The sequence below is a fragment of the Branchiostoma lanceolatum genome, chromosome 2 (assembly GCF_035083965.1).
Source record: "Branchiostoma lanceolatum isolate klBraLanc5 chromosome 2, klBraLanc5.hap2, whole genome shotgun sequence".
In the NCBI taxonomy this organism is placed as follows: Eukaryota; Metazoa; Chordata; class Leptocardii; order Amphioxiformes; family Branchiostomatidae; genus Branchiostoma; species Branchiostoma lanceolatum.
In genome coordinates, this window is record NC_089723.1 from 6,885,593 (window position 1) to 6,910,893 (window position 25,301).

General features: G+C 43.8%; 2 protein-coding genes across 2 annotated transcripts; both read right to left on the minus strand.

Moving 5' to 3' along the window:
• Positions 1-1,449: 1,449 nt before the first annotated feature.
• On the minus strand, positions 1,450-16,374 carry LOC136426572 (acid-sensing ion channel 1C-like). The gene is made up of 13 exons (XM_066415235.1): positions 16,272-16,374; positions 15,043-15,169; positions 12,127-12,215; positions 10,958-11,056; positions 9,892-10,024; positions 8,194-8,292; positions 7,374-7,499; positions 6,609-6,761; positions 6,100-6,244; positions 5,740-5,796; positions 4,984-5,134; positions 3,252-3,343; positions 1,450-2,165 (listed from the first exon to the last, which is right to left on the minus strand). Exons 2-13 carry the CDS (start codon positions 15,115-15,117, stop codon positions 1,990-1,992), a joined length of 1,395 nt encoding a protein of 464 aa, XP_066271332.1. The 5' UTR covers positions 15,118-15,169; positions 16,272-16,374; the 3' UTR covers positions 1,450-1,989.
• Positions 16,375-23,529: 7,155 nt separating this feature from the next.
• On the minus strand, positions 23,530-25,079 carry LOC136426574 (calcium-binding protein P-like). The gene is made up of 2 exons (XM_066415236.1): positions 25,072-25,079; positions 23,530-24,613 (listed from the first exon to the last, which is right to left on the minus strand). Exons 1-2 carry the CDS (start codon positions 25,077-25,079, stop codon positions 23,530-23,532), a joined length of 1,092 nt encoding a protein of 363 aa, XP_066271333.1.
• Positions 25,080-25,301: the final 222 nt, after the last annotated feature.

A 25,301-nucleotide genomic window follows, 5' to 3' on the forward strand; every position in this document is an offset into this window, starting at 1 on the left:
GATGATAGATTTCATTTTGAAAACCAACATTTCCACGGATAATATTTGATAACATTGCAATATTGGCATGTCATCATTCCTCCCTGCTGGGTGTCCTTCTGACAATGCTCACCTGGTGACCACGGCGAGACGTCACGTTCTCCTACTGGGTGACAACCTCTTAAGAGCGCTTTCTTAAAGGCATCCAGAGCATTTTATGAGACTTGAAAACTGGAAATATTCTAGTTGCTGTAATCTTTAATTATGAAATTGACATTTAATGCCACTGTTTACCACATTTGCTTGCGGATTTCTGATCAAAAGTGCTCAAAAGCGGCACAAAAATAAGCTACATGGTGATCTTTTAGTTTCACGCGCTTAGTGTAAATAGACTGACACCATAGCCCCGCTCACCTCTGTCAAAACGTAGAAATGCAAAATTAAAACATGAAAATGCAAATATTTGACGGACATGAAGTCACTCTCTCATTGGTCGAACCGCTAATTGTGATGGACAATGGATCAGTCTATTAAGGCTTCGAGTTTTTATCAGTTCTCACCACACAATTAACGACATCGCTCATTTAATGTCGATATGTAATGGTATACTGTTATTAAAACTTACTATGTGTGGGAATGACTAGAAATTGGAGTTTTTTTATTCAAGTTTCAAGCCTCATAAAATGCTCTGAATGCCTTTAAGAGGCCCACCTTTGTGCACACCTCAAACGTGACCTCCCGTGTCCAACTTTTAGGACGAATCAAGCCACACTGTGCGAAACGACCTGCTCACCTCTTCTGCACGGGCCCGGCGCCGTCATGGGAAGTACCGGGAATGCACCACTTATCTGGGCAGGACGTGGTGGCGCCCTGTTAATTCTCGTGCAGCTAGAGGGAAATTCATACACATGTCCTGCCCAGTGAACACCTTTGCTGGGCATGGCCAGGCGTTCGTTTGTGAATGCCTGAGGCAACAGCGCGACAAATCGCCTGTTTGCACAGTTTGTTGTCTCCTGTGAAAGGGACTTTATTTTGGCTACACCTCAGGGGCGGTGTTTATTTTGGCTACGCCTCAGGGGCGGTGTTTATTTTGGCCACACGTATAAAACTCATAACGTGCGTTCGTGTGTGAAGGCCTGATGCAACAGCCCGACAAATCGCCTGTTTGCACAGTTTGTTGTCTCACGTGAAAGGGAGTTTATTTTGGCTACACCTCAGGGGCGGTGTTTATTTTGGCTACACCTCAGAGACGGTGTTTATTTTGGCTACATCTCAGGGGCGGTGTTTATTTTGGCGACGCGTGTGATATTTGTTTCACATCTCATACAGCCAAACCTTGTAGACGATGATACCGGTAGAGATTAAACAAAATTTTTGTTTCAGTGGAATTACGTTTATCACACTCAAAATGCTTCATTTATTTACGTATTATGAATGAATAATTAGTCAGCAAAAATACAACATCCTAGGTATAGCCTAGTTTGATTTACAACTGTGTTGTTTTGATACAAATGTTTATTTTATCATCAATATGAATGACATCTTTTTCACAAATCAGCACTGAAATCACTCACATTAAAAGTTACAGTCAGCACTCTTCATGGCCTTTGACCTCAAAAGACAAGGAACGGGTTTAGGTCAAATAAGTTAACTGAATTTAGCGCGCCAGTAATCAGTTGCTTAAGAAACAGAAATATTTAAGTAATTGTTTTATGCCAATGGACATTTATTACAATGAAAGCTTATAATACAACAACTTACAATCAAATAAACCCAATAGAACTGCGCAATATGATTACCAACTGCACAATACATCTATGGAAACTTTGAAAAGAGTGTGTTGCACAAGCAGACAAAGAAATATCAAGTGTCAAACTTAAGATACATGTTTTAGACAATAATATTTAAAACTGAACTTGACATGTTCACATTATTTACAACATTTAGCCCGAGTGTTACCTTTATCTTGTTACTTTATATCTTAACACATAAGATTGTGCAAGTCGATCTTCATTTGTAAATATCTGTGCCTGACTTTGATGATTCCTTGGGTTTCACATGAACCACCTTGGGGTGGCGATGTCTTCCAAGGAACCCCAGCAAGCGTCTCAGGAGAAATTCGCACACCTCCAGGATGGACAGGACGCTTGCTCCCAAGAACAGGCCCATCGTCCCTCCTATGCTACCTGTAGGGTGGGGAGGGGGGCGTACACATTAGCGTAGTGATAGCTTTTAAAAATGCAGTAGAAGTGATAGTAGTAGCCTCTATAGCAGGCTCTCTGGACATTCTGGGGGTTTTGATACAGTTTTGATACAGTTTTTGCAGATGACTTATTTTTGTACTGGGCCCGTAACCATTAGGCCTGATGTGATAACTGCAAAAACGACCCAGTACAAAAAGAAGTCATCAGCAAAAGCCCAAGAAAAAGGCCAGAGAGCCTGCTTTGGAGGCTAATAGTAGTAAGCGGAGAGCAGTGTGAAAATGCCAAGTTGCAATGACAAATTGACAGCAAAATCACAAATGAAAAAAGAAGGGCATATTGAGTGGGTAACTCCCAAGAACAGGCCAATCATCCTTCCAATGTTACCTGGGCAGGAGGGTAGGGTAATGTACTTAAAGGAGTCCTAACCTCCATAAGGAGGTGTTATTTTCCACTAGATTATGTATCAATCAATACATAATCAGACGACTTTTTACAGAATTCTGCTTATGGTGAATTACACAATGACGAGTTTTTCTTAACCATTCTGACATTCTTTTTGTAATATAACTTTTGTCAGGCCATCTCAGGCACATTGTATTAAGCCGCAGGCTGAGGTTGTTTAATTCAATTAATCAGAAAATAGAGGGTCATCTGGGGAATTCGGTAGAATACTGAATGCTTTTTGATGCGCATTGAACTAGTGGGCACTTTATCGTATACTGTAAAAAGTATTCATTTTTACTTCCTAAGATTATAATCTATTGGAAAATAACTCGCCCCTCTGGACTTTAGGACTCCTTTAAGCACACGGTTGGTTTAGGATACAGACGAAAAACAGGAACTAAAAATAACATTAATTTGCAAGGACATACGTCATGTTAACCTTCACATGTTATAGCTACAAACTACTGTTTCTTCTTCTTTTTAGTAATACTCGAACACATTCATATATATGGTGACCAGCCGTTCAAAAGGATAGCCATGGGTCTTCAACTTTGGCCTTAGACCACAATGCATTGCGATTGCACATGCGCACTAGGAACTGTGCAATGGCTCATCATCACGTACTTGACAGCTGCCCTTCGTCCATGGCTTTCAGCTGCCTGATTTTCTGGTAGTTCAACTTCTCGTAGTACACGCTGAAGACGACAGCGTTTTCCCTGGAAGAAACATGTTACAAATTGAGAACAACAGTCTGTGGCCAATGTTGGCTTACTGTTAGCGACATTCTCTTAGTTATATCTCGTTCCATATGTATGTGCGGTAGGTTCTGGGAATATGTGGCCGAAAATGTACATTACAACAAAACCCCGAAAAATGCTGTAGTTCTATAAACTGTACTGTGGACCTCGCCAGATAGCCTTAAAAAAACGCTTGCAATTAGATGTACAAAGGTAAGGTGTGACAGGTCGCAATATAACTAGTCTCTACCAGACTAACCGCACCGGCTATTGGGAGAACATTTGCCGGGGGACTTTGTCCATGGAGAGTGACATTCGTAGCCGACTCCCTTCATACAATTGACTCTATTTTGGTCAATTTCTACTATTTTCCCAGCGACCCGCGGAGGCTTGTAGAGCCTACAATATAACCAGCTGCATGCGCGCCATGTGCATGTGAAGCTGGTGTATAAAGCAACAGGCTAAATAAATCTTCTAAACGGAAATCTTCTAAACGGAAACGACTCTAGATGTCGTACTGAGGGGTGGGTGCGGTGCGATAGACGTCGGTTAGCTTGAGGAATGAGTCCACTCTACTTTATAATACGAAGGGTGATCAATAAGTCCTCGGCCTCACCCAGAAATAAGGTGCACAACTAAAATTTTGGGGCATAATCATGTAGTGTGACATCTTTTGGGAATATCCACCAAACTTCAAATTATTGTGGCCAATACTTTTTAGTCGACGTCAATTTGAAAACTATTGGGTAAGTGGCGGTGCACTGTGGTCAGAGCTGTGTGGGTCAGGTCCTTCATGCCATGAATCAGCATAAAATCTTCGAAGACATTGTCAAAATGTTTGATAAAGATTCCCTTCTTATTTTAACCAAAAGGAAGTGGGTATCTGACAGCAAGTCGGCCCGCACACCTCATGTCACAGCTCAATTGTCCATGTTTTTATCCTTCTACCTCACCTAATGTTACGGAGTGTCGTCTGTAAAGTAATAATCACAATGATTTGAATTTTGGTGGATATTGCTAAAAGATGTCACACTACATAATTATCACCCTCTGGGTGAGGCCGAGGACTTATTGATCACCCCTTGTACACAGATACAGAAACGATTTATTTATTTTTTTTTTTTTTTTTTTTTTTTATTTACCACATTTGTGGAAGGTTTGACATAACAGGTAACTATCACCTTTTCAAGATGTCAACCCAGACCAGACTGTAAGGTTTGCACCATCGCACACCGGGGCATGCCCCTACTCTTTTTTAAAAGATGTGGTGGGTTCTTTTACGTGGGCGGAGTGTGGCTCTCCCCAAACACGGGACCTCCATTTAACGTCCTAACCGATGGATGTCCCTAACCCTAGATGAGCTAGGTACTCATTTACACCTGTGTGAAGTGAGGAAAGTCGTGTTAAGTGCCTTTCCCAAGGGGACAACGCCAGGGCGCAAGTTCGGACATGTCTCTGGGCACAACCCGGGATTAGATCCCGGGTCCCATTGTTTGACAGCAGCGCGCTCTACCACAGGCGGCACACGACGACAAGATTTAGGGTGCAACGTCCTAGACAATATAAATGCGGGCACCTGGAGTGACCTAACATTCAGGATTTTCATTTTGCGATCTTACCCTAAGTAGCTTGATTCCATGCCTAAGGACGGGCCAACAAAGTCCCTTGTGTGTATGTTGGGCCACCCCGCGTACGACACTGACGTGCTGTATGACGTCATACTGCAGGGCACGGGGCAGTTGCACTTCAGCTCTCCTCTGGTCACCTGACCTGTAACGATGATGAGAAATTAACGTTCCATCAGCTCATCTGTTGTCGATCTTAAAATGAGTGTGTCTCCAAAGTTCGTTTCACAAAATACTTTTTCCTCAATAAAATATAAACAAATGGCTTCGTATCACTTGTAATTTGCTAGACGATTGTTAAAACTCTTGTTGGAAATAGACAAGCGAACCAAATAGAATGTGCAAAGGTCGAGTGGGTATCGTGTTTGCCTTGCACACGGTAGGTCGTGAGTTTGATCCCCGGCCGGGTACGGTCATACCAAAGACTTTAAAAATGGTATATATATATATATATATATATATATATATATATATATATATACTGCTTTCTCTGCTTAGCACTCTGCATTTGGGAAAGAGCATGGAAGTTAAACACACACATCACTACCAGCGGATCAGCCCCCTGCTGTAGTGACTTGCACAAATGTGTGTGGCCCAAGGGCTATAGAAATAGAGATGGGAGCCACCCTTATGCGTCTTTTCAAGACGCCCGGGTCATTTTAACTTTTTTAACCAAATAGAAGGTCAAAGTTGCAAGTATCTTTAGCAATGAACCCTAACTGTAAGAAGCAATGGTATGTAGGAACTCACCAAGTACGGCTTTGACGCATGTGAACATCGTTGGTGGGTCACAAGTTGGCTCTGTTCCTGCAGGTAAAATAAGTTTAAAACAAATATATTTTTTTAATGTTGTTTGAGGGCTACCGCTGTCAGTTTTACATCATTGAATGCTTGTTTCTAGGTTGAACAGTGGCCCAACTAGGCTGGCAAGACGAAGAAGTCGGCGTGGCCCGGGTCCAAGAAAATGCATAGAAAAAACAACTTTGACAGAATTAGCGAGAAATTCATAGAAATTTACAAAAGTAACTGGTTTTTAAATGTAATCAATATTCCCGATAGACAGACATCGGAAAATTCGTATGCCCCTCCCATGAGCCATGCACATTGTACCTGGTAGGTCGTAAGACCGACAGCTGCAGTTCCGAACCACGTGTTTACTCCTGCACTCCAGGTAGCAGCCGTTGAGCGTGTAGGTGTCGTAATACTCCAGCTGCAGGTCCTGGCAGACCCCCCAAGGAGGCACGTGGTTCTCGTACTGTGGGGGAGGAAATGTTAAAAGGAAATCTTTATTGACACAACAAATGCACAGCCGCGACTTTCGTAAGGTCTTCTACAACTATACATGCAAACAACAAACAATGGGATACAAAATGATTAACCTACGTACAAGTATAACAAGTATATGAATACTTCAACATGTCGAGTTTAACCTATCACTTACACAACTAGTTCTGAGATCTAAAATTCTTTGATATGTTTACCCATTTGTGTGCTTAGACCGGGACCTAGAGTCCAACACTCTAACCGTTGCGCCATACCGACGCCACACTGGCTTTTGAACTTTGTTAAGTATGGTGTTTTCATTGTTTCATGATTTACACTTCGGGCTGGGGACTCACCAGTATCTGCTTGACGGCGATGTAGGCGTGGTTGCCCGGCGCGAGGGCGATGCCCTGGGTGTCCATCATAGGCGGCTCGTTCTGATCGTGCACCAGTAGCTTCAGCCCCACCTCGGAATTCCCACTACCGGCAAAACTTTCCGTGTAAAAGGCCTGTTAAAATTGTGACGTCCATCAGTACAAGGAAAGATGACCCCACCCCACAACGAAATAGCCAGAAAATCATCCAATAAGGAGGCTCACGATTCTAAGTACGCATGCGCCGTGGAACGCATTGTGGGTAATATGTCAAAGGTGAAGGCCCCTAACTTGTTAACAGCTTTGTCTCCAACATTGTCTCGATTTGCATAACATGGTATAGACTACAGTATTTTTAACTCCTCGTGGGCCTTTACTTTTGACATTTTCTACTCACCATGCATTTCGCTGCACATGCGTACTTAGAACCGCAAGCCTCCTTATTCTGACTCATTCTGTTTCCCCACCGAATATTCTGCAAGCAAGGGAAGCGATCGGAGGAATAAACAAGACCTAGAATGGGACAGATTCCTCGCGTAGTAATGAAGCCGATCAATTGTAACCAAAGAAACATTATTGTTTACAGATATCAATTACATCGTCATTATGTTGATACATTAAAATGGGATGTCTTTCAGTGTTATATAACCAACTGCTACCGCGCCGCGTGCCTGTGAAGCTTGTGCGTTACGCCGAAGGGCGGTTATAACGGCTATACAGATTAAGATACAAATACAAGCCACTCACTTCTTCAATGTCGACGATGACCATGAGTCCGTTTCCGGAACCCTGCATGGTCTGCTTTAGCGCGTTGTTTGCGTCGGCGTTAAAAGTGTAGCAGTTCCCGTAGTGGCCAAAGGAATGGGTGAAGTTCTGTATATCGGGAGAGATTATAGTTACAACTTTGGAACAGCAGGAAAGCTACCTCAACCAGGACGGTGGACGATACCGACTTTCTGCCAACTTTGACCCATTGCTTACGTCATGAATCTATAAGTTCACCTGACCAGAGTAATCAAAAGCCCTATCAAAAACATATCTGTTCATTAAAACTTCGTTACAGAGGTAACTGGACAGAGGTAACAGAACTATATAAGTTCTTTCACTAGACCCCTGTCCAATATAAAACATGGTGAATATATACGAGAGAAATAAATAATAATTACATAAGGATAAATGATAAAAACGTGACCACTATTGAATAAATCAATGGTAACAAAAACAGAATAATGTCGAATAGTGGCATAAATAGAAGTAAAGATATAACACAAATAGTACAGATGATATAAAAATGATGATAATTGCTAAGTCATATGATATATAGGTTACTATTTTCCAAGACCGATCTTCACACTAATGTCTGCTTCAGGAATCATACTTCCCTCTCAACAAAACTGTATAAAATACTCAGTTTCATCTGACCATTGTACTGAAGAGACCAGATTATCCGTACAGATTGCTACATGAATGATTCTGATATCCTACCGAACAGTGCTACGTCACTGACCTGTAAACACACTAATTAATAATGGCAACACTGTAAGATCTAGCGCCTCTAGCGACTTACCAGCTGTGTGCAGTCGGTGCCTCGCCACTGGCAATAGGGCATGCGTTTCCAAGAAACGTTGAAACCTTTTTGGAAGACCATATCCTCCACTTTCACGCCCTGTCCGGTGGTGAAATATAGATTTCCATGATTACGTGCACTGGACATTCATTACACAGTAATGGTTTCTAGTCTTGGGAATGCGTCAAGTCGTACTGACATTTAGATCTTGTAATGCTACATTACAGAATAGCTGATAGAGTAAGATCAAAATGGTATCTTTGACCTTATAATATATATGTCATACCTGGGCCGCGAAAACGTTCCGGACCGTGTGATAATTTACCTTATGTGTACCCCGTGTTGTATTCTTTATGCATCACACGTAGTTCTAAGTTGTATCACACGGGCTTCCATAGAAAATTTAGAATGCATATCGAGCGCGCCGGTTGCGCCGCTGTCGAAAATTCGAATCGATCAAAGGTTGGAATCAATGTTGTTACAATTTTGTGTTCGAGGACACAAAACTCCCTCAACTTTTGGCGCATTCCGCATTGAAATGTGTGTTTTCTCGGATGGGCATGACATAAGTAAAATACAACACTGGCAGGGTATTCCGCATCACCCTCGGTCCCAGCCCTCCCGCGGGTCGGATCGCCCTCGGGCCTACGGCAGTCGGGCGATCCAACCCGCGGTGGGATTGGTACCTGGGGTGATATAGAATACCCCGCCAGTGTTGTACTGTATTTTTGCAAACTAGTTAGGCAACCCTGACTGTTAGCTATTTTCTAGCCAAGCATGAATACATATATTTCGCTGCACGAAATTGAACACTAGTATTAAAACACACTTTCCAGCACACCTTAAAGTACGTTTAAAGGTCCCGTTTAGGACACTTAATGATGTGTTGAAAGATAAAACCTTGTTGATGCTTTTTCAGTTATACTTTTACTTCTTGCATGATGTTCTAATCATGAATAGCACACATTCAAAGTAAAGATCAGGTTTGATGCATGCAGTGCTTACGGTCAGAGTGGAGCTCACGGTGTCGTCAGACAACACGCAGTGGACTAGCCCCCCTGCTGTAGTGATTAAACAAGGTTTTGTGTCCCAAGGACTATCAAAAATGAAGATGGACGCCGCTCTACGCACTATCTGATGTCAGAAGGACTTTTACTTTTATTATCTCCATGAAAAATGAAGATATAGTTTTGGGTGTGTCTGTGTGTGTGTCTGTCTGTATGTTTGTGTTTCCGGACTACTGCAGTCAGCATAACTCAAGTTGCTCTTGCTGGATTACAATTATATTTGGTATGTGGGCAGGTCTTGGGAAGCCGAAATTCAAGGTCGATTTTGGGCCCCCTGGTATGTGACATTGGTACTGAAGTAGAATTTCCATTTTTGTATCTTTTGACTTGGACGTGCTATCGTCTTGATTTTTTGGTGGCAGATAAGTTGTGATGTAACGAAGAAGCGGGGTAGGTTTGGGCTCCCTAGCAGCTTGCTCTAGAACTGCAGGAGAGTTTTTGTCAAATTTTTCCAAGGGGAATAACCTGAGAAAGGAAAGACAGATTTTTACCGTTAGAGTTTTGTTGACGGTTGACGTGGAATAGCCCTCTACTGTAGTGGTTGCACAATGTTGTGTGGCCCAAGGGCTATTGGAACGGAGATTGGCTGTGTGCACCATCTGGTGTCAGAAGGACTTTTACTTTTACTTACGGTTAGAGTGGAGTTGATGGTTTCATCAGGCGGCACGCCGTTCGAGAGCACGGTGGGAATGTCCACCTGAATGCCGTACAGGAACGTAGACAAGTACGACCAGTCCACCACCTTTAGTTTGTCGGCGTCAAACCTGCCCGAAGGAAAAACTTCCACGTTATGACTACTGACTATGACTTTAAGTTGGGGGACAGACATGCCGCAGCAATATGTCAACAACAAAAAGAACCACTTTTTGAAAAGTCAGAGCGTGGCCCTGTAATTGTCGATGACGTCATCATGACGTCATAAAATTGTGCATAAATCATCGTCTTAACACTAAGTTCTATTTTCAAGGCACTCCAGAATTAGAAGTGCTGCGGCATGCCTGTCTCCCACCTTAATAGCATTAATGGAACTATTGAACCATCCTAAAATTGTCTTCACCTCGTTAACACACCAAATCAAAGTTCCGGTATAAAATTGGTTCTCCAGTTTTCCCTTTAGTCACTGATGAAAGACAGTGAAAGCTGTCTAAAACGTGAATGTAGTCTATATCTAGTTGCTTGAGTAACTGTCATTTAGAGCATTCATGGAACACTTGATATTTGAACATCATCGTCTACTACCGTCAAGCTATACTGATAGTCGCTATGAGCTGTTCTTGGGGATACATGATAGACAAGTCAAAAGAAGTTGGAAAAGTTACGTGCAGATAAGACCCCGCTATAACTAATGCCGGTCATAACTAAAATGGGCTCATGTAGGGCCCAAGGAAACTGCATTGCACTACTCAGTCAAACTCAACAACAGCACATGAATGATAACATGACTGATAACGACACAGTTTACTTTCTAAAGGGGTGTACTTGGGACAGCCGAAGCACGATCAAAATGATCAGGAAAGACAGAAAAGGGTGGAATATCTTGTCATCCCTATCGCTACGGCCTTCCCACAGGGTATAAAAAGATGCAGACACACTGACTGGAATTGTAGAACTTTCAGGCAGATTCCTTTCTACCAGTGAAGCCGTTCTTTTCGGTACGGAGCATCAAGCATACCGCTCAGTGTTGGAGAACTACTCACTTGTTCATGTTGCAGATTGTGACCGCCGGGAACGTCAGCTCATCGGCAAACTCCAACTTCGTGTCGGTGATGGTGTCGTAGCTGAAGTAGGAGTGCATCCTGGGGGGTACATAGTAAATAATAACATTGTTCATGGTTATACATTAGCAAAAAGAAACTGCTATCGACAACCAAATCAGTGTCTTGAATCTTGAACGAGGACATCTGTGATGTCATCTCGGGAGACAATGAGTCCTTCTGCACCACTCAGTCCGGTCTTCCATTAGTGATCTCAGCTCCGTTGTTGAAATGTCACTGAGCCCAGCATCCTTTTTTAGATTGTCAATGAGGGTTGTGCGTCTCCTGCCCCTTTTCCTCCTTCCCTCTGTTGGCTCCCAGAGGATGAGCTGGCTGGCTGTCAGCTCAGTATGCTGGACGCAGTGTCCAGCCAGTGCCATCCTTCGGTGCCTTATCTTCTGGGAGAGTCTGGGAGGATCACCGTAGAGTACGGAGTTTGTCATACGGTCCTCCCAGGTGACATTCAGCACTTTTCGGAGCATCCGGGTGTACATCCCGTTGAGTGACTTCTCGTCCTGTACCGTCAGAGTCCAGGTCTCCGAGCCATACAACAGTGTATGTCATTGTATAGCCTGGTCCGACAATGTATGATAGTCTACAGCCCGTATGTCATTGTATAGCCCGGTCCGACAGTGTATGATAGTCTATAGCCCGTATGTCATTGTATAGCCCGATAGTCGTAGCTTGTCTACTTATATTTGCCAATGATATTTTAACATTTCCATTGTGATGTTATGATTCAGGTATAACTTGCTATTATCTATCTGGCTGGCTGGCACAACTTACTAACTCTCCCTAGATACCACTGAACAATCATGACCACAGTATGTCCAGAACACGAGATATCAAAGCCGAGAGTTCCAATGCAGTACCATAGCAAGCCGCTGGTGGGCCAAAAATATAATAATGTCCAGGTCTTATCAAGACCTACCCACATATTAAGTATCAAGACAATCCGTCCAGGCATTCTCGAGTTTCTCTTGTTGACAGATGGACAGTGTAAAAGACAAACACACACGAACACGAACACTGACGAAAACATAACCTTATTGGCGAAGGTGATGATATATTACAGGTTCACAGATATACATGTAATAATTACAGATACTCACATCGAACCGAACATGTAGCCGAAGAATGTGTAGGAAAAGAGGATGGCGAACACCCACAGGACCCGGGAACTACCCGGGGAGGTCACAATCTGAGATGCAAAAACATGTAGTCTAATTGATAAGTTGTACATACTTAAAGCCCCACTATGTAAGATTTGGTTAATACATAAAGTCAACTTTCCTGCCATTTCTTTACATAGTATGTTGAATAAACATTATAGAATTGCATACCAGTATTCAGGAAGGAATGTTATAACATCATTGCACCATACAAACATGTTTAAAAGCTGTGTACTTTCAAAAAATACAAGGCCAGTCGGCAGTTGGGCAGTGTGGGCCACACATGGTTTATCAGCCCAACTGCCCTGTGGGGTGCCCGTTTACAGTTCAACACAGTTTCGGTTGAGCCTCCTTACCAGTCTGAGAGTTCTAGCAGTTTTGAAGGTGGTAAAGACACTTTATCATTGCCTTACAAACTTGGCTATATTCATCATTATTTTTTGTCCTCATGCCAAAGGATATGTTTCCAAAGAAGAAGATTCTAAACATCAGCTGGTTATCTAGATCCGCTGAAGTATCGCTAAGTAATAAGCCTACCCAGGGGTCCAGCCAGTGTGCAGGATGTTGTTGTTTACACCAGGAGGCTCTAGTTTGAGGTGGTCTCCCAACCTTTTGCAGCTTGTTTTTGTGCAGTTTACAAACATCAGACATACCAGAAATAGACGAATTAAAATGAAGAAAATATGCTGGAAAGTGGTTGTACATGTCATTTGCATTAACCCTATCTAGACCGGGGGGGAGGCTAAAAGTGCCCGCGCCAACTTTGACATCGTATAACTGCCAAACGACGTATGGTAGGACAACTAAACTTGGTGACTTTTCCTAAAATTTAGTTGGCAACAATATTATGATAAAAGTATAAATTTAGCATTTTTCGTGTTGCCATGGCAACGGGTTTCTGAAGAGGCATTTTATGCAAATTTCAGTAATTTCGATTAAAACATAGTTGTTTCCAATGTTTTCTTGCTCAACCACACTAGTTTCCTACATGTATAACATTACATGTGATTTGATGTAACTGCCATGATTAAATATTCATAAATTCTGCTAATTTGATGACGTCATCGCTCAAAATCCAAGATGGCGGACAAAATCAATATTTTCGGTATAAACAGGCTTTTTCGCCTTTAAATTCGTCACAACCTGGAATTTTCTTAACCAGAAACATTCAGATTAATGTTTTTAGTCTATTTTGATTGTTATTTGGGATCATACATGGAAAAAATGTACTTTTAAAAATTTCAAAATGGCCGATCCAAGATGGCGGATCCCAGGGGGTCGCTAACAACACATGACGTCATTCTCCGACGTCATTTTGACGTCAACTTAGTCACAACTGACGTCAAATGTCTTGGCATACCTTTAAATCAATAATACGCACCATTATGTCTAATAATTTTAGAAATTATGGGAATTCCCTATTTAGCCAATAAAATCACCGATGACGTCATAATTACGTCATATTACGTCATAACGTCACTAAAATTACAGGAATTATAAAACTTCACGTGATCATCACTCCCTGCAAATGTGGTGATGATAGAGCTTACCGTTCGGAAGTTAAGACGGGGGGTCGAAAGAGCCCCCCCCCCCGGTCCAAGAAGTCTCAAAAAAGCCCGGTCTAGATAGGGTTAAGATTCGTTCAAAAGAATATTTGCAATTTTAGCACCAAAACGTTACATAGTGGGGCCTTAAGAGATTTCTTTATTAGTAATTCTGTACGTTTGTATGGTGTGTCTGTGGGGCCCACATAGCAGCAATGATACCCAGGCTGATATGAAGGAACAGGTTGCCAATATGATAAGTTGTTAAGTCTATGGTATCTTTAGTACTTCATTCCATGATGGTGTAGAACAAGAAAAATATTGACCATTTTCTTGGTTTTATGTCTGTTTCAACTTATTTGTACTGTAACTACTTCCACTTTTCCTTTACTCATCATAAGGCGAGTGCTTGTGCAGCCTGTGATGCTTCTTATTCGTTAGAATGGGTCTGTCTTTTTACCGGAATGCCCCGGAATGCCCTTTTTACACCGGAATGCCCCGGAATGCCCATAAACGAGGGTGAATTCTACCGGAATACACTATGCTTTAACATCACAGGTTGCTGTATTTAGGCATGGAATGATATATCTATTGCCCAGGGAACGAGAAATCACTAGAAATTCGTGCTTGCCATCGGCGTCGGCGCCCACGCCAGTCGCCATGTTTTTTTTTATTGCGAAGTACAATGTTTGTTTAGCAGGGTGAGTGAGAATTACACAAAAAGGAGGTGAAATGTCGCCGTAATCGCTAAACTAACAGAGCAAACCTGAGGTATATGTGGCACAAATACTTAACTCTAGTTTCTACTTGTTTTCATTGTCCCTAATTCTATTTGTAATTGTCACCGTCAAGAGAGTGCTTGTGTAGCCTATGATGTTTTATGCATCATAATCCATTTCTTTGTCGACTTTAACAAAGACTCGTTCCCAAAGTTCTGTCTTTAATGCTTGCTACTTAAACGAATGGCAAATGAATATCAATTATGCAACAAGGTCCTCTCCAAAGCAGCTTAAGACTTAAGCTTGTCAACATTGTGAAGAATAATCACGGATTGTATCAAGTAAGCTCTGGTATAATCTACAATGATTCTTCTTTTACTTGATATGACTGTGGCAGGGCCTCTTTGGGAAGGAAAAAAAATCAATGATAGCATCGAGGATTATACCAGCAATACTGGGATCTATAGGCCTGATGTGAATGTCTTTATTCGCCCCCCCCCCACCACTCCCGTTCACACAGGCATAGCACTCAAACTAAATATTTTGTCCTTCCCTTATTCTATCAAAATTACCATAAACTTATCAACACGTACCCTGTTAAATCCGTGAAGGCTAGTGTTGGCAGCGAATTCTTTCTCAGGGGACTCTTTGTCGTCCTCCGGCGACATGGCGGAAGGTTACTGCAGAAGCGAAGAGCGGTGAAGCGGACGAGAAAGACCACTGCGAACATGAGAATATCAAGCTACAGCAATATTTTGACCGGATACATATCAGCATACAACCAGAGACCACCATTAAGGCAGACATATGTGTTTACCGACTGCTTTGTCGGACTCTATTCAAGTTGGACGCTAAACAACAAAGACAAACAAATGTAACAAAGGGAAGCAAACGACTCTCACCTCATTAAATCCAACAACAACTAAACCATGTCAAAACAATGTATTTCTGGTCTTTGTTCACTATCACAAAAATATCATAAAAATTCATAAAGAAATTTAACGTATTTTTATTACTACAAAGCGAGACAAATGGCTACTGAAATAAAACATCTTCTAGACTTAGTTTACTCCTTGTCAAACGGTTTGCCTACGCAAAAGAGTAGCAAATAAAAAAGCGACAGCCCACTGGCAACCGGGTGTTTTGAATCCTTAGCAAGAAATCTTAACAACTGACTTGTACAATCATCCCTTACTAAAGTAGTAGAATCTTCATCTTCACATTCTAGCCAGCAAATGATGTGAATTGCTTTCTTCTGGTTCTGAGAGAAAATGTCTAACAAAATATGGCCGGTTGGTTGGTTGGTTGGTAATACTACAGCGTATCTGATTTTACTGTGAGAATTATACTGACACGGTGATATCTGTTCTTATGATACCTGGGCCGCGAAAACGTTCGATACGGGTGTTCCGGACCGTGTGATAATTTTCCATATCACACGGAATTCTAAGTTGTATCACACTCAGTCTGGCTTCCATAGAATATTTAGAATGCATTTCGAGCGCACTCGCCAGTTTTTTGTTCGAGGATACAAACCCCCTTAACTTCTGGCGCATTCCACATTGAAACGTGTGTTTTTTTTCGGGTTGGTATGACATAAATAAAATACAACACGGTGTATTCTGCATCACCCTCGGTCCCAGCCCTCCCGTGGGGCGGATCGCCCTCCGGCCTACGGCTGTCGGGCGATCCGGCTACCCGCGGTCGGGCTGGTACCTCGGGTGATACGGAATATCTCGTGTTGTATTCTATATCTATCTAGCCTTAAAGAGTTATTTCTAATGTCATTCTAAAGACAAGAAACTCCTACCGTCTCCCTCACCTGCATATATGTGCTATTGACTCCGGGAGAGACTGGGACAGCGACAGAACAGAATCGTCCACTCGCCCTCGGATAAAGACTGACCGAGAGAACACACAGGGAATGACGTCATCGGGCGTACAGGTCTCGTCTTGTCATTTTGCTCTCATCTAAAAGGTTTCTATAACGATAGATGCAGTTTTAACAAATAACTTGCCCACCGCCAGCTTTCAGCACACAAGATACATGTAGGTAGATATCTAGGCGGGGATCGAGCAGTCTAAAATTCAGCCAAACATTGGCAAACTGCAGGCAAGGGTTTATTCTAAGGTGGCAATCGAGAGCAAAATGGAACTCACAATAGCTCAGTTTAGATCTGCTTCATTCAAACGTGAAAACCCGGAGTTTGGGCGTTCACACGTTGTATCCAGACGTTTAAGGGAAGGGACCGGTTCATGGTCATGCGCACAAAGCCCAGTTTGCATGACCTTATTTTTCTTGTTATTATTTCTGAGAATTTTTTCCTGGTGAAATCTGTGGTCAGTTTTCAGTTTACTTCTCAAATCCAGAAAAAAATTGCGACCTTTGACATTTGTTGTGGTATAGAACTACATCATTTGGGAGGGGATTTTCCCCTACTTGACCAGCGATTCCCAGCTGCAGGGGGTAAGATCAGTGTTTGTTTACGTTCAAACAGGTCTAGTGCGTTAAAATGCAGGAGTCCAATCCCGGCTTTTTCCAAAAACGTGTTTAGCTGTCCAGTGGATGGAAGTTTTTTTTTTGGACATTGAAATACTTTTAAGTGTTCTTTGAAGACAGTTTTTGTTCCTTGTTTTGAACATAATCTGATGGACGTCTGTTCACCTACTACCTCCCCTTAAGATGTTCCGGTTGAGCAGAACGCTCTACCTGACACGGAATGACACTCTCTCACCCAAGACAGTGCCACCCAACTCACCTCCTTTACAAGACGTGAAAACCTAGAACTTCGGCAACGTCTTGGCTAATTAAGCAGAAAGAGAAAAACATTCCAATCATAAATGGCTTGAGCTAATATTACCTGATGACGCATTCAGATATATCAAGTGTATCTCTATCAGGTATTTGATTCCAGAGTTTATCTGTAAATATTTATATTTGAATGTTGAACTCTATGTTAGATGCACCCGATATGTTTCAACTTCAATAAAATAAAATCTGCTAGCCAATTATCTACGTTTGATCAGTTCTAAGATAATCGTAATCGCGTTCTTAAAACGGGTACACCTAGCGACGTGTGTGGGTGTAGCCATGAGTCACCCTGCCTGTCTACGACATTGGACCAAATCCAATTCTCCAAGTATCCTATTACACCATTTCCTCCTTACATCCTAGCAGTCTGTCAGATATTCACATAAAAAAAATTAACGGTTCTCAGTGGCAAATGTGCTAGATGTTGACACATCGGCAACCAAATCTGCAGTGTGTTTTTTGGCACACAGTTTGACAGATTAGCCGAATAGGCTCGGTGGGCGTCACTCCACCGTCCGGGAAGGTAGCGTAAAGCGCCTTTCCCAAGGACACAACGTCGGGGCATGGTGAGTATCAAACTCGGGACCTATTGATTCCGAGTTCAACGCTCTAACCGTTACGCCACGCCGACGTCACTATATTCACATAGCTGCGAACATAAACCAGGACATACAAACATACACAGCAACCGATTGCGATACGTCCGTTTTTACAGAGGTAATTAACAATCCCCCACCCACCCGTTATCAGACAGACTCATTTAAAGGCGACCAGAACATTTTATGAGGCTTGAAAACTGGAAATATTCTAGTTGCTGTAATCTTTATGAAATTGACATTTAATCCCACTGCTTACCATATTTGCGTGCGGATTTCTTATCAAAAGTGTTCAAAAGAGGCACAAAAATTAAGCTACATGGTGATCTTTTAGTTTCACGCGCCTAGTGTAAATAGACCGAACCATAGCCCCGCCCACCTCCGTCAAAACGTAGAAATGCAAAATTGAAACACAAGGATGCCAATATTTGACGGACATGCAGTCACTCTCTCATTGGTCGAACCGCTAATTGTGATAGACAGTCAGCATCAGTCTATAAGGGCTTGGATTTTCTATTAGTTCTCACCACACAACGACATCATATCTTTGCTACTTTAATGTCGATATGTAATAATATGGTGTTATTGAAACTTACTACGTGTAGGAATGACTAGAAATTTTAGTTTTTTTATTCAAGTTTCAAGCCTCGTAAAATGCTCTGGGTGCCTTTAACAATCCCCCACCCACACTGCGTGAAAGCTCAGGTTTCCGGTTCTTTCCGAGTCTGCGCACGTCCGTTAAAACCGAGGCGGGCAGGAAGTGTGAAGAGTTTTCCGGGTCCGGCGTGTGCCGACCGGGAAAATTCTGCGTTTTCATGCACAGTTAGCTGTGCGTTGATTCCCAGGCCGTTGCACACTCGCGTGTGACCCTGCCGAGTAGATAACAATAAGCTTTAGCTCACGCATTATAAGCCACGGTGTGTGAACTACACGGAGCTGTGATAGGCAAATGATCTTTATTTGCTGTGACTTTGTGTTCGACACTTAACAAAAATCATTAATAAATCTAGGACTGTAAAGGACTAAATAAATTTCTGTTGGGTAGTAGTAGGATTGAAAATAATATAACCGAATGCGAATGATACTATGACGGTTTAGATCGCTGGGATCCAGACTGTTATCGCGCCCTATCAGTCGGCGGCCCAGAGCTCTAAGCCCGCCGATAGAAATTGTATTACCGCACCGGGGGAGTTAAAAAAAATCCCGAGAGTTGACCGGTCCTTGCGGGTAAAAGGCACGGTCCACTCCCCGGGCTACAACTCTCCGTAGTGTTAATTTAGATCCGGCGGGCTGACAGTCTCGGACCGCCGAAGAGACTCGCTAGCAGCCCGGTCCCTAGTCGGGTTTCTCCAGGGTAAGAGAGTTAGGGGCGCACCAGACAAGCTGTTTTGTACGTACGTGGAGGCCCTGGCAATAGTATGGGTTTCAGATAGCCTGGATACCAGACCTTTTGCGCGATGCGATGATAAGCCCTTCTGGGCGGGGAAGACCTAGTAGTAGGGATAGAGTTGGCACCCGGGAGCGCTTGGCAGCCGAACCCTGATTTCTATATCGCGCTAGCGATAATTAGTGGGCCGTGTGCTATCTGTGGCGGCGGCGCGAGTTGCTTCCCCGACCGAAGGATTAGCGCCAGGAGCGCGGTGGTCTGGCACCCAGGCTAGGTTTCAGAGTACTCTAAAAGTTGCATGGATAACCAAGGATATTCTTGTGGTAACATATATGGTGTACCAAGGAGGTTTGCCTGGTATCTTGTCTCTACGTGTCGGCTTAGGTGTGTTTTACTGGACCCAGTGTGCTATATTGAACCGTTCTGATAGCTCGTCTTCTTAGCTTTAGTTTCGCCGCCATCGTAGCGGGAGCGAACTATACCCCCGAGCGGGCCAATCTGTCTGGGTGGCGGGTACCACTCCCAACGCCGCAGAGACGCCGGGAAGGTCCCGATGATATGGTTTCCAATCGGCGTATGGGAAATGATCATTTGACATGATTTGAATTATTGTATTTAAAAAGTAAACACGAGTCGTCTGTAAGATACAAGCTGTGCATAATGTTGTAAGATGTGTATTGGAATGTCTTTGTGGCGTCCATATTGATTTTCTGTTTTTGTAAATCTTTCCTGTAAAAAGAAGGAGTTGAAAATACACACAAATTGACACAATACTAGTACTGGTGTTACGTGCTTTTGTTCCTATAGTCCTGTCTAGAGTAGTGTACTTGTGCATGCATGGTAAAAAGAAGGAGCCATGAAACAAAGGACACATGAAAATGGCGTCGCGTCACCATATTGCTACACCCGAGAATTAATTTATTTAAACCCCGTTCACACTCAAAAAAAATGGATCGGATTGAATATTCATACGGATAGAACTATTCCGATCGCCAATGACGATGTAACCTATATCTATTTTTTATGTATTTATTCATGTAACCCATGTAATGGCCTCATGTGATGAAACTTGTGAGTGTGGCTTGCAATTATTCTCCAAGCTTACAATTCATGCTGAATATATAAGGCATTTGGCGTTATTTGAAATACTCAAGAGCAAGACTGTATTAGTGCTACACATTATCAAGGACATTATACACAAGGATGACCGGTTGTTTTGGTGCATAGACATGGTCATAGTGAACTAAGCTTTCAAATGTACCGGGAAGGGGGCAAATCAATTGCAATGGTCTATGTTGCAATGGTCTGTGTTGAAATGAAACGAACTTATTTGACTAAATTTTGAGTCGAACAAGTAATTTCTACGTACTATCAACCTGCAAACACGGAAGTTTATTGTTGTACACGCGTGCATCTCAAATAAACCACTGAATAATTACACAACAAAGACTTGACCAGCGGGCACGTGGTATTTCACAACTCATTGTGTCTTTATTTGTGCAGGGCTCTGTAAAACATGACTGTCAGCCAATTGCAATTCACATAGTATATGGTTTGAAAACAACAGCCAATCAACGCCCGTGTCGCTATTTTCAAATCTCTTAGTTGGCACACGTATCCCAGATGAGGACTACTAGTAACTGACTTAGTGTGTGGGCTAGCCTGGAAACCATACCATCGGGCGTTCCGCGTTATCTCTACGGCGCACGGAGTGTTACCTGCCCGCCATGTGAGAATACCGCGCATGGGGTAATTGTACGGACTTGGATCAATTAGCTCGGTCTACGGAGAGGCATAACTGACAGAAACGGATCATGGCATAGCAGACTAAACCGTTCGGTAGAGACTGGTAAACAGTGTGGATATATGCTCTCCACTCCCTGTCCTCTTTGCCAGGTATAGGCAGCCACGGCGCTGGGAACACTGAGAAGCTTTGGTCGTGTTCCTACATCAACATTGGTAAATCTCGCGACCTGGATCGTCAGCGAGGCAACAGTCTACTAGTTCAAGGATTTTCAAGGACCCAATTAGAACTTGTTGCAAGACTAACTGTGGACGACACTCTTTCAACTGATGCGAGACCAAGCGAGCTAATCTGACTGGGAGTATCTGCGCTTTTATCTGAAGCATATGGAAGGAAAGGTGCAGGAATGACAGCATCACGGAGACCCGCACTGAGAACTGAATTTCATTTGACCTGAGCGACTGTGGCCGGCGGAGTCGTCAAGATCAAAAAAGGAACACACTCTTTGGAACTTTTGTAGCCGATACTTAGCCGCAAAATGCAAATAGTGGCATTTGTGGATAACGGAGAAACAACAATGAAAGTTTAATCACCATTTTGAACCAATAAAAGCATCTTTTCACAGGGTTTTGGGCCGGGAAAGTGGAAAGCGCATAAAGGATTTTTTTTTTGGGGGGGGGGGGGGGCATTTTGGCCGCAGACCAGGCCTGGTCAAACCTTGGAGGGCAATTAAATGCTAATTAGGTGATAATTGTCGCTAAATTATGCAACTACCGCCAGCAAAGTATTCACTGGACAGGGCGTGTATATGAATTTCCCTCTAGCTGCACGGGTAATCAAATGATAATTAGGTGATAATTGTCGCTAAATTATGCAACTACCGCCAGACTGGAAAAGGGCGTGTATATGAATTTCCCTCTAGCTGCACGGGTAATCAAATGATAATAAGGTGATAATTGTCGCTAAATTATGCAGCTACCGGGAGTAAAGTGTTCACTGCGAAGGACATGTGTATGAATTTCCCTGTAGCTGCACGAGAATTAACAGGTCGCCGACACTTCCTGCGCAGCGTAAGTGGTGCATTCGCGGTAAATCCCGGGACGGCGCGGGCCCCGTGCAGAAGAGCTGGGCAGGTCGACACGACCTGGAGAGTCACGGAAAACTCGAATTTGCAGGCACGTGAAACACGGTTTCCTCCCCGCAAATTCGTTATTTCGCACAGTGCCACCCATTATCAAACAGACTCCTTTAACAGCGTACATGTACCTTTGTGAAGAGACGGTGCGTAACGTCCCGTGTCAAGATTTGTTGACTGTTCTAGTCAGGGGTCCGTCTGAGCAACTCCGAGCCGACAGTCTGTTTACAAAGACTGTTTGTTGTCTCCCATGAAAGCGCTTTAATTTTGGCAACGCCACAGAGGCGGAGTCGTCATCCATACAAATTTGTCTATGACGGTACGAAAAAGGGCAACGGCTATATTGGCTGTGAGTTCTTTCGTAAGTTGACGAGAGGCAAATTTTTCGTCAACTGCTAGTTTTACGGACAAATGTCTACAACTGTAAGGTCTACTTTGTAAGTCTGACCATTAAAACTAGTGTATGCATCAACATGATCCTAATTAAAGGACGGCTGGCACATAATACCGCTAGCAATCATTCTGTTAATCTGAAGTTTAGGTCACAAAATATTATAGTGAATACGTGGTTTCTTATTTTGTAGTATTTTATGTCAATTTTGTACCCTTTTGTACAATAAAGATGAGTTGAGCACAACAACATGGAATCATGTATGACGTACGCTAACTGGAGAATGCGGGCTCAGACAAGGTGCGCATTTGAAAAGGACAAGTTCGTGGTAAAATTCTGCTGGGCTTGGTGAGACCAAAACAAATCTAGTTCCCGCCTGCAAAGGTGTGAACCAGTCAGCTACTGTTGCCAATAGTGAAAGGAGTGATTGACATCGATTCCTCATCAATATGCATGCTTTTCAAGTTAGGAAAAATCAAGGCCTTTTTGACCACCATGCGTAACGTGTCAAACATGCATGAACTGGTCGAAAAATTTCATGAAGCATAACTAGCTATGTCGGAGTAGAATAATCATTAACATCATAAGATATCCGTGATAATCCAAACTGCAAGTAAAGAACCGACTCGGAAAAAGATCTACAATACAGTGAAGAGTTGTACTCATATTATCCACGTGTACTTTCCTTAATTGTCGTTATACGTAACCTACGACTTGGGACACCAAGTTCTCCCAAACTTCACAACAGATTGGTCTACATCAGTCGTGGGTGTGCCCAAATACCCGTGTTTGTTCATATCTACAGAAAAATAGGAGAGGGATTTCCACACTCTATTTGAGGCAGTGAGAACAAACACACGTTGAGAGATCATCCACGGATGTAAGGAAAAATATTAAAATCCATATTCTCTTGTCTTAGGTCTTAAAGTCAAGCCTACCAAAGCAACGTCGCAGACTATTATCGGTTGTTTTTAGAGCAGTCGAGAACAGTGCACGTGGGTTGAACACTTGGCATTCAGTAAGTCTTGCGGCGTGGCCCCGACGGGCTCAGAACAGTCTCCCGTATGCTTTGCTGCCATGGCGCGACGGGCTCTCCCTCCACGTCCGGACTCTCCGGTCCTTCCTGGTTTTGCCATGGCGCGGCAGGCTGAGGACACTCCCGTACACCCTGCTGCCATGGCACGGCGGGATCTCCCGTCACGTCCGGACTCTCCCGTCCTTCCTGGTCTTGCCATGGCGCGGCAGGCTGAGGACAGTCCCGCCCGTCCTGCTGCCATGGCACGGCGGGATCTCCCGTCACGTCCGGACTCTCCCGTCCTTCCTGGTCTTGCCATGGCGCGGCAGGCTGAGGACAGTCCCGCCCGTCCTGCTGACATGGCACGGCGGGATCTCCCGTCACGTCCGGACTCTCCCGTCCTTCCTGGTCTTGCCATGGCGCGGCAGGCTGAGGACAGTCCCGCCCGTCCTGCTGACATGGCACGGCGGGATCTCCCTCCACGTCCGGACTCTCCCGTCCTTCCTGGTCTTGCCATGGCGCGGCAGGCTGAGGACAGTCCCGCCCGTCCTGCTGACATGGCACGGCGGGATCTCCCTCCACGTCCGGACTCTCCCGTCCTTCCTGGTCTTGCCATGGCGCGGCAGGCTGAGGACACTCCCGTACACCCTGCTGCCATGGCACGGCGGGATCTCCCGTCACGTCCGGACTCTCCCGTCCTTCCTGGTCTTGCCATGGCGCGGCAGGCTGAGGACAGTCCCGCCCGTCCTGCTGACATGGCACGGCGGGATCTCCCTCCACGTCCGGACTCTCCCGTCCTTCCTGGTCTTGCCATGGCGCGGCAGGCTGAGGACAGTCCCGCCCGTCCTGCTGACATGGCACGGCGGGATCTCCCGTCACGTCCGGACTCTCCCGTCCTTCCTGGTCTTGCCATGGCGCGGCAGGCTGAGGACACTCCCGCCCGTCCTGCTGACATGGCACGGCGGGATCTCCCGTCACGTCCGGACTCTCCCGTCCTTCCTGGTCTTGCCATGGCGCGGCAGGCTGAGGACACTCCCGCCCGTCCTCCTGACATAGCGCGGCGAGCTCTCCCTCCACGTCCGGACTCTCCCGCCCGGAACCGAAACACAGACCAAAATGTCAGTGGGTCAACCATACAAGATGACAGTGAAAAAGGCGAAGAATTGATCGTTGGATACGAACAAGTAGATGCCCAAAAATTCGTCGATCCTATGTACGGCGACGGAGGGTCTTCAGGTCAGTTATAGTATATTACTGTGTACCAAGATTATTTTCCTGTTGTTGTTTTTGAAAGAACATGAAGCCTAATCTTGATGGTCCTCTTGTGTTGAAGGAAACATAGTCATAGAACATTGCAATAGAATCCAGGAATCCAGCTGTATGCCCACTTATTTACATCTCCGACGGATCATTATACTTTATTGTATATATGATTGTGAAACATGATATTCGTATGACTGAAACATTGCTGGATAGTTCTTTAATAAGGATTTGAAGCGCACTCGAAATTTGCTTCCACATACACCGTGTATTGCAGACTACGAAGTCATGGACGATGGTGTCCAAGAAATCATCGATAAGCTACACGTCAACAGTACGGACGACTCTCCAAGTCAGTAGTAGTACTATCATCATTAAGTACATGTACTATAAATCAGTAGTACTATACTGTGTACCAAGATTGTCTTAAGAGTTCGTTTTTTCTTGTTGTTAATCGAAAATGAAGCATAATGTATATTATGCTCCTCCTATGTTGCAGAAAATGAAGTCAT

Bases quoted from the DNA above. Each gene is read 5' to 3' on its own strand.
- LOC136426572 (XM_066415235.1), bottom strand. From the start codon at position 15,117: ATGTCGCCGGAGGACGACAAAGAGTCCCCTGAGAAAGAATTCGCTGCC. The intron at 12,216-15,042 runs GTACGTGTTGAT...TTTGCATCTCAG, and splicing joins GCCTTCACGGATTTAACAGG to ATTGTGACCTCCCCGGGTAG. The intron at 6,245-6,608 runs GTGAGTCCCCAG...CCTCCCCCACAG, and splicing joins TCGCCGTCAAGCAGATACTG to TACGAGAACCACGTGCCTCC.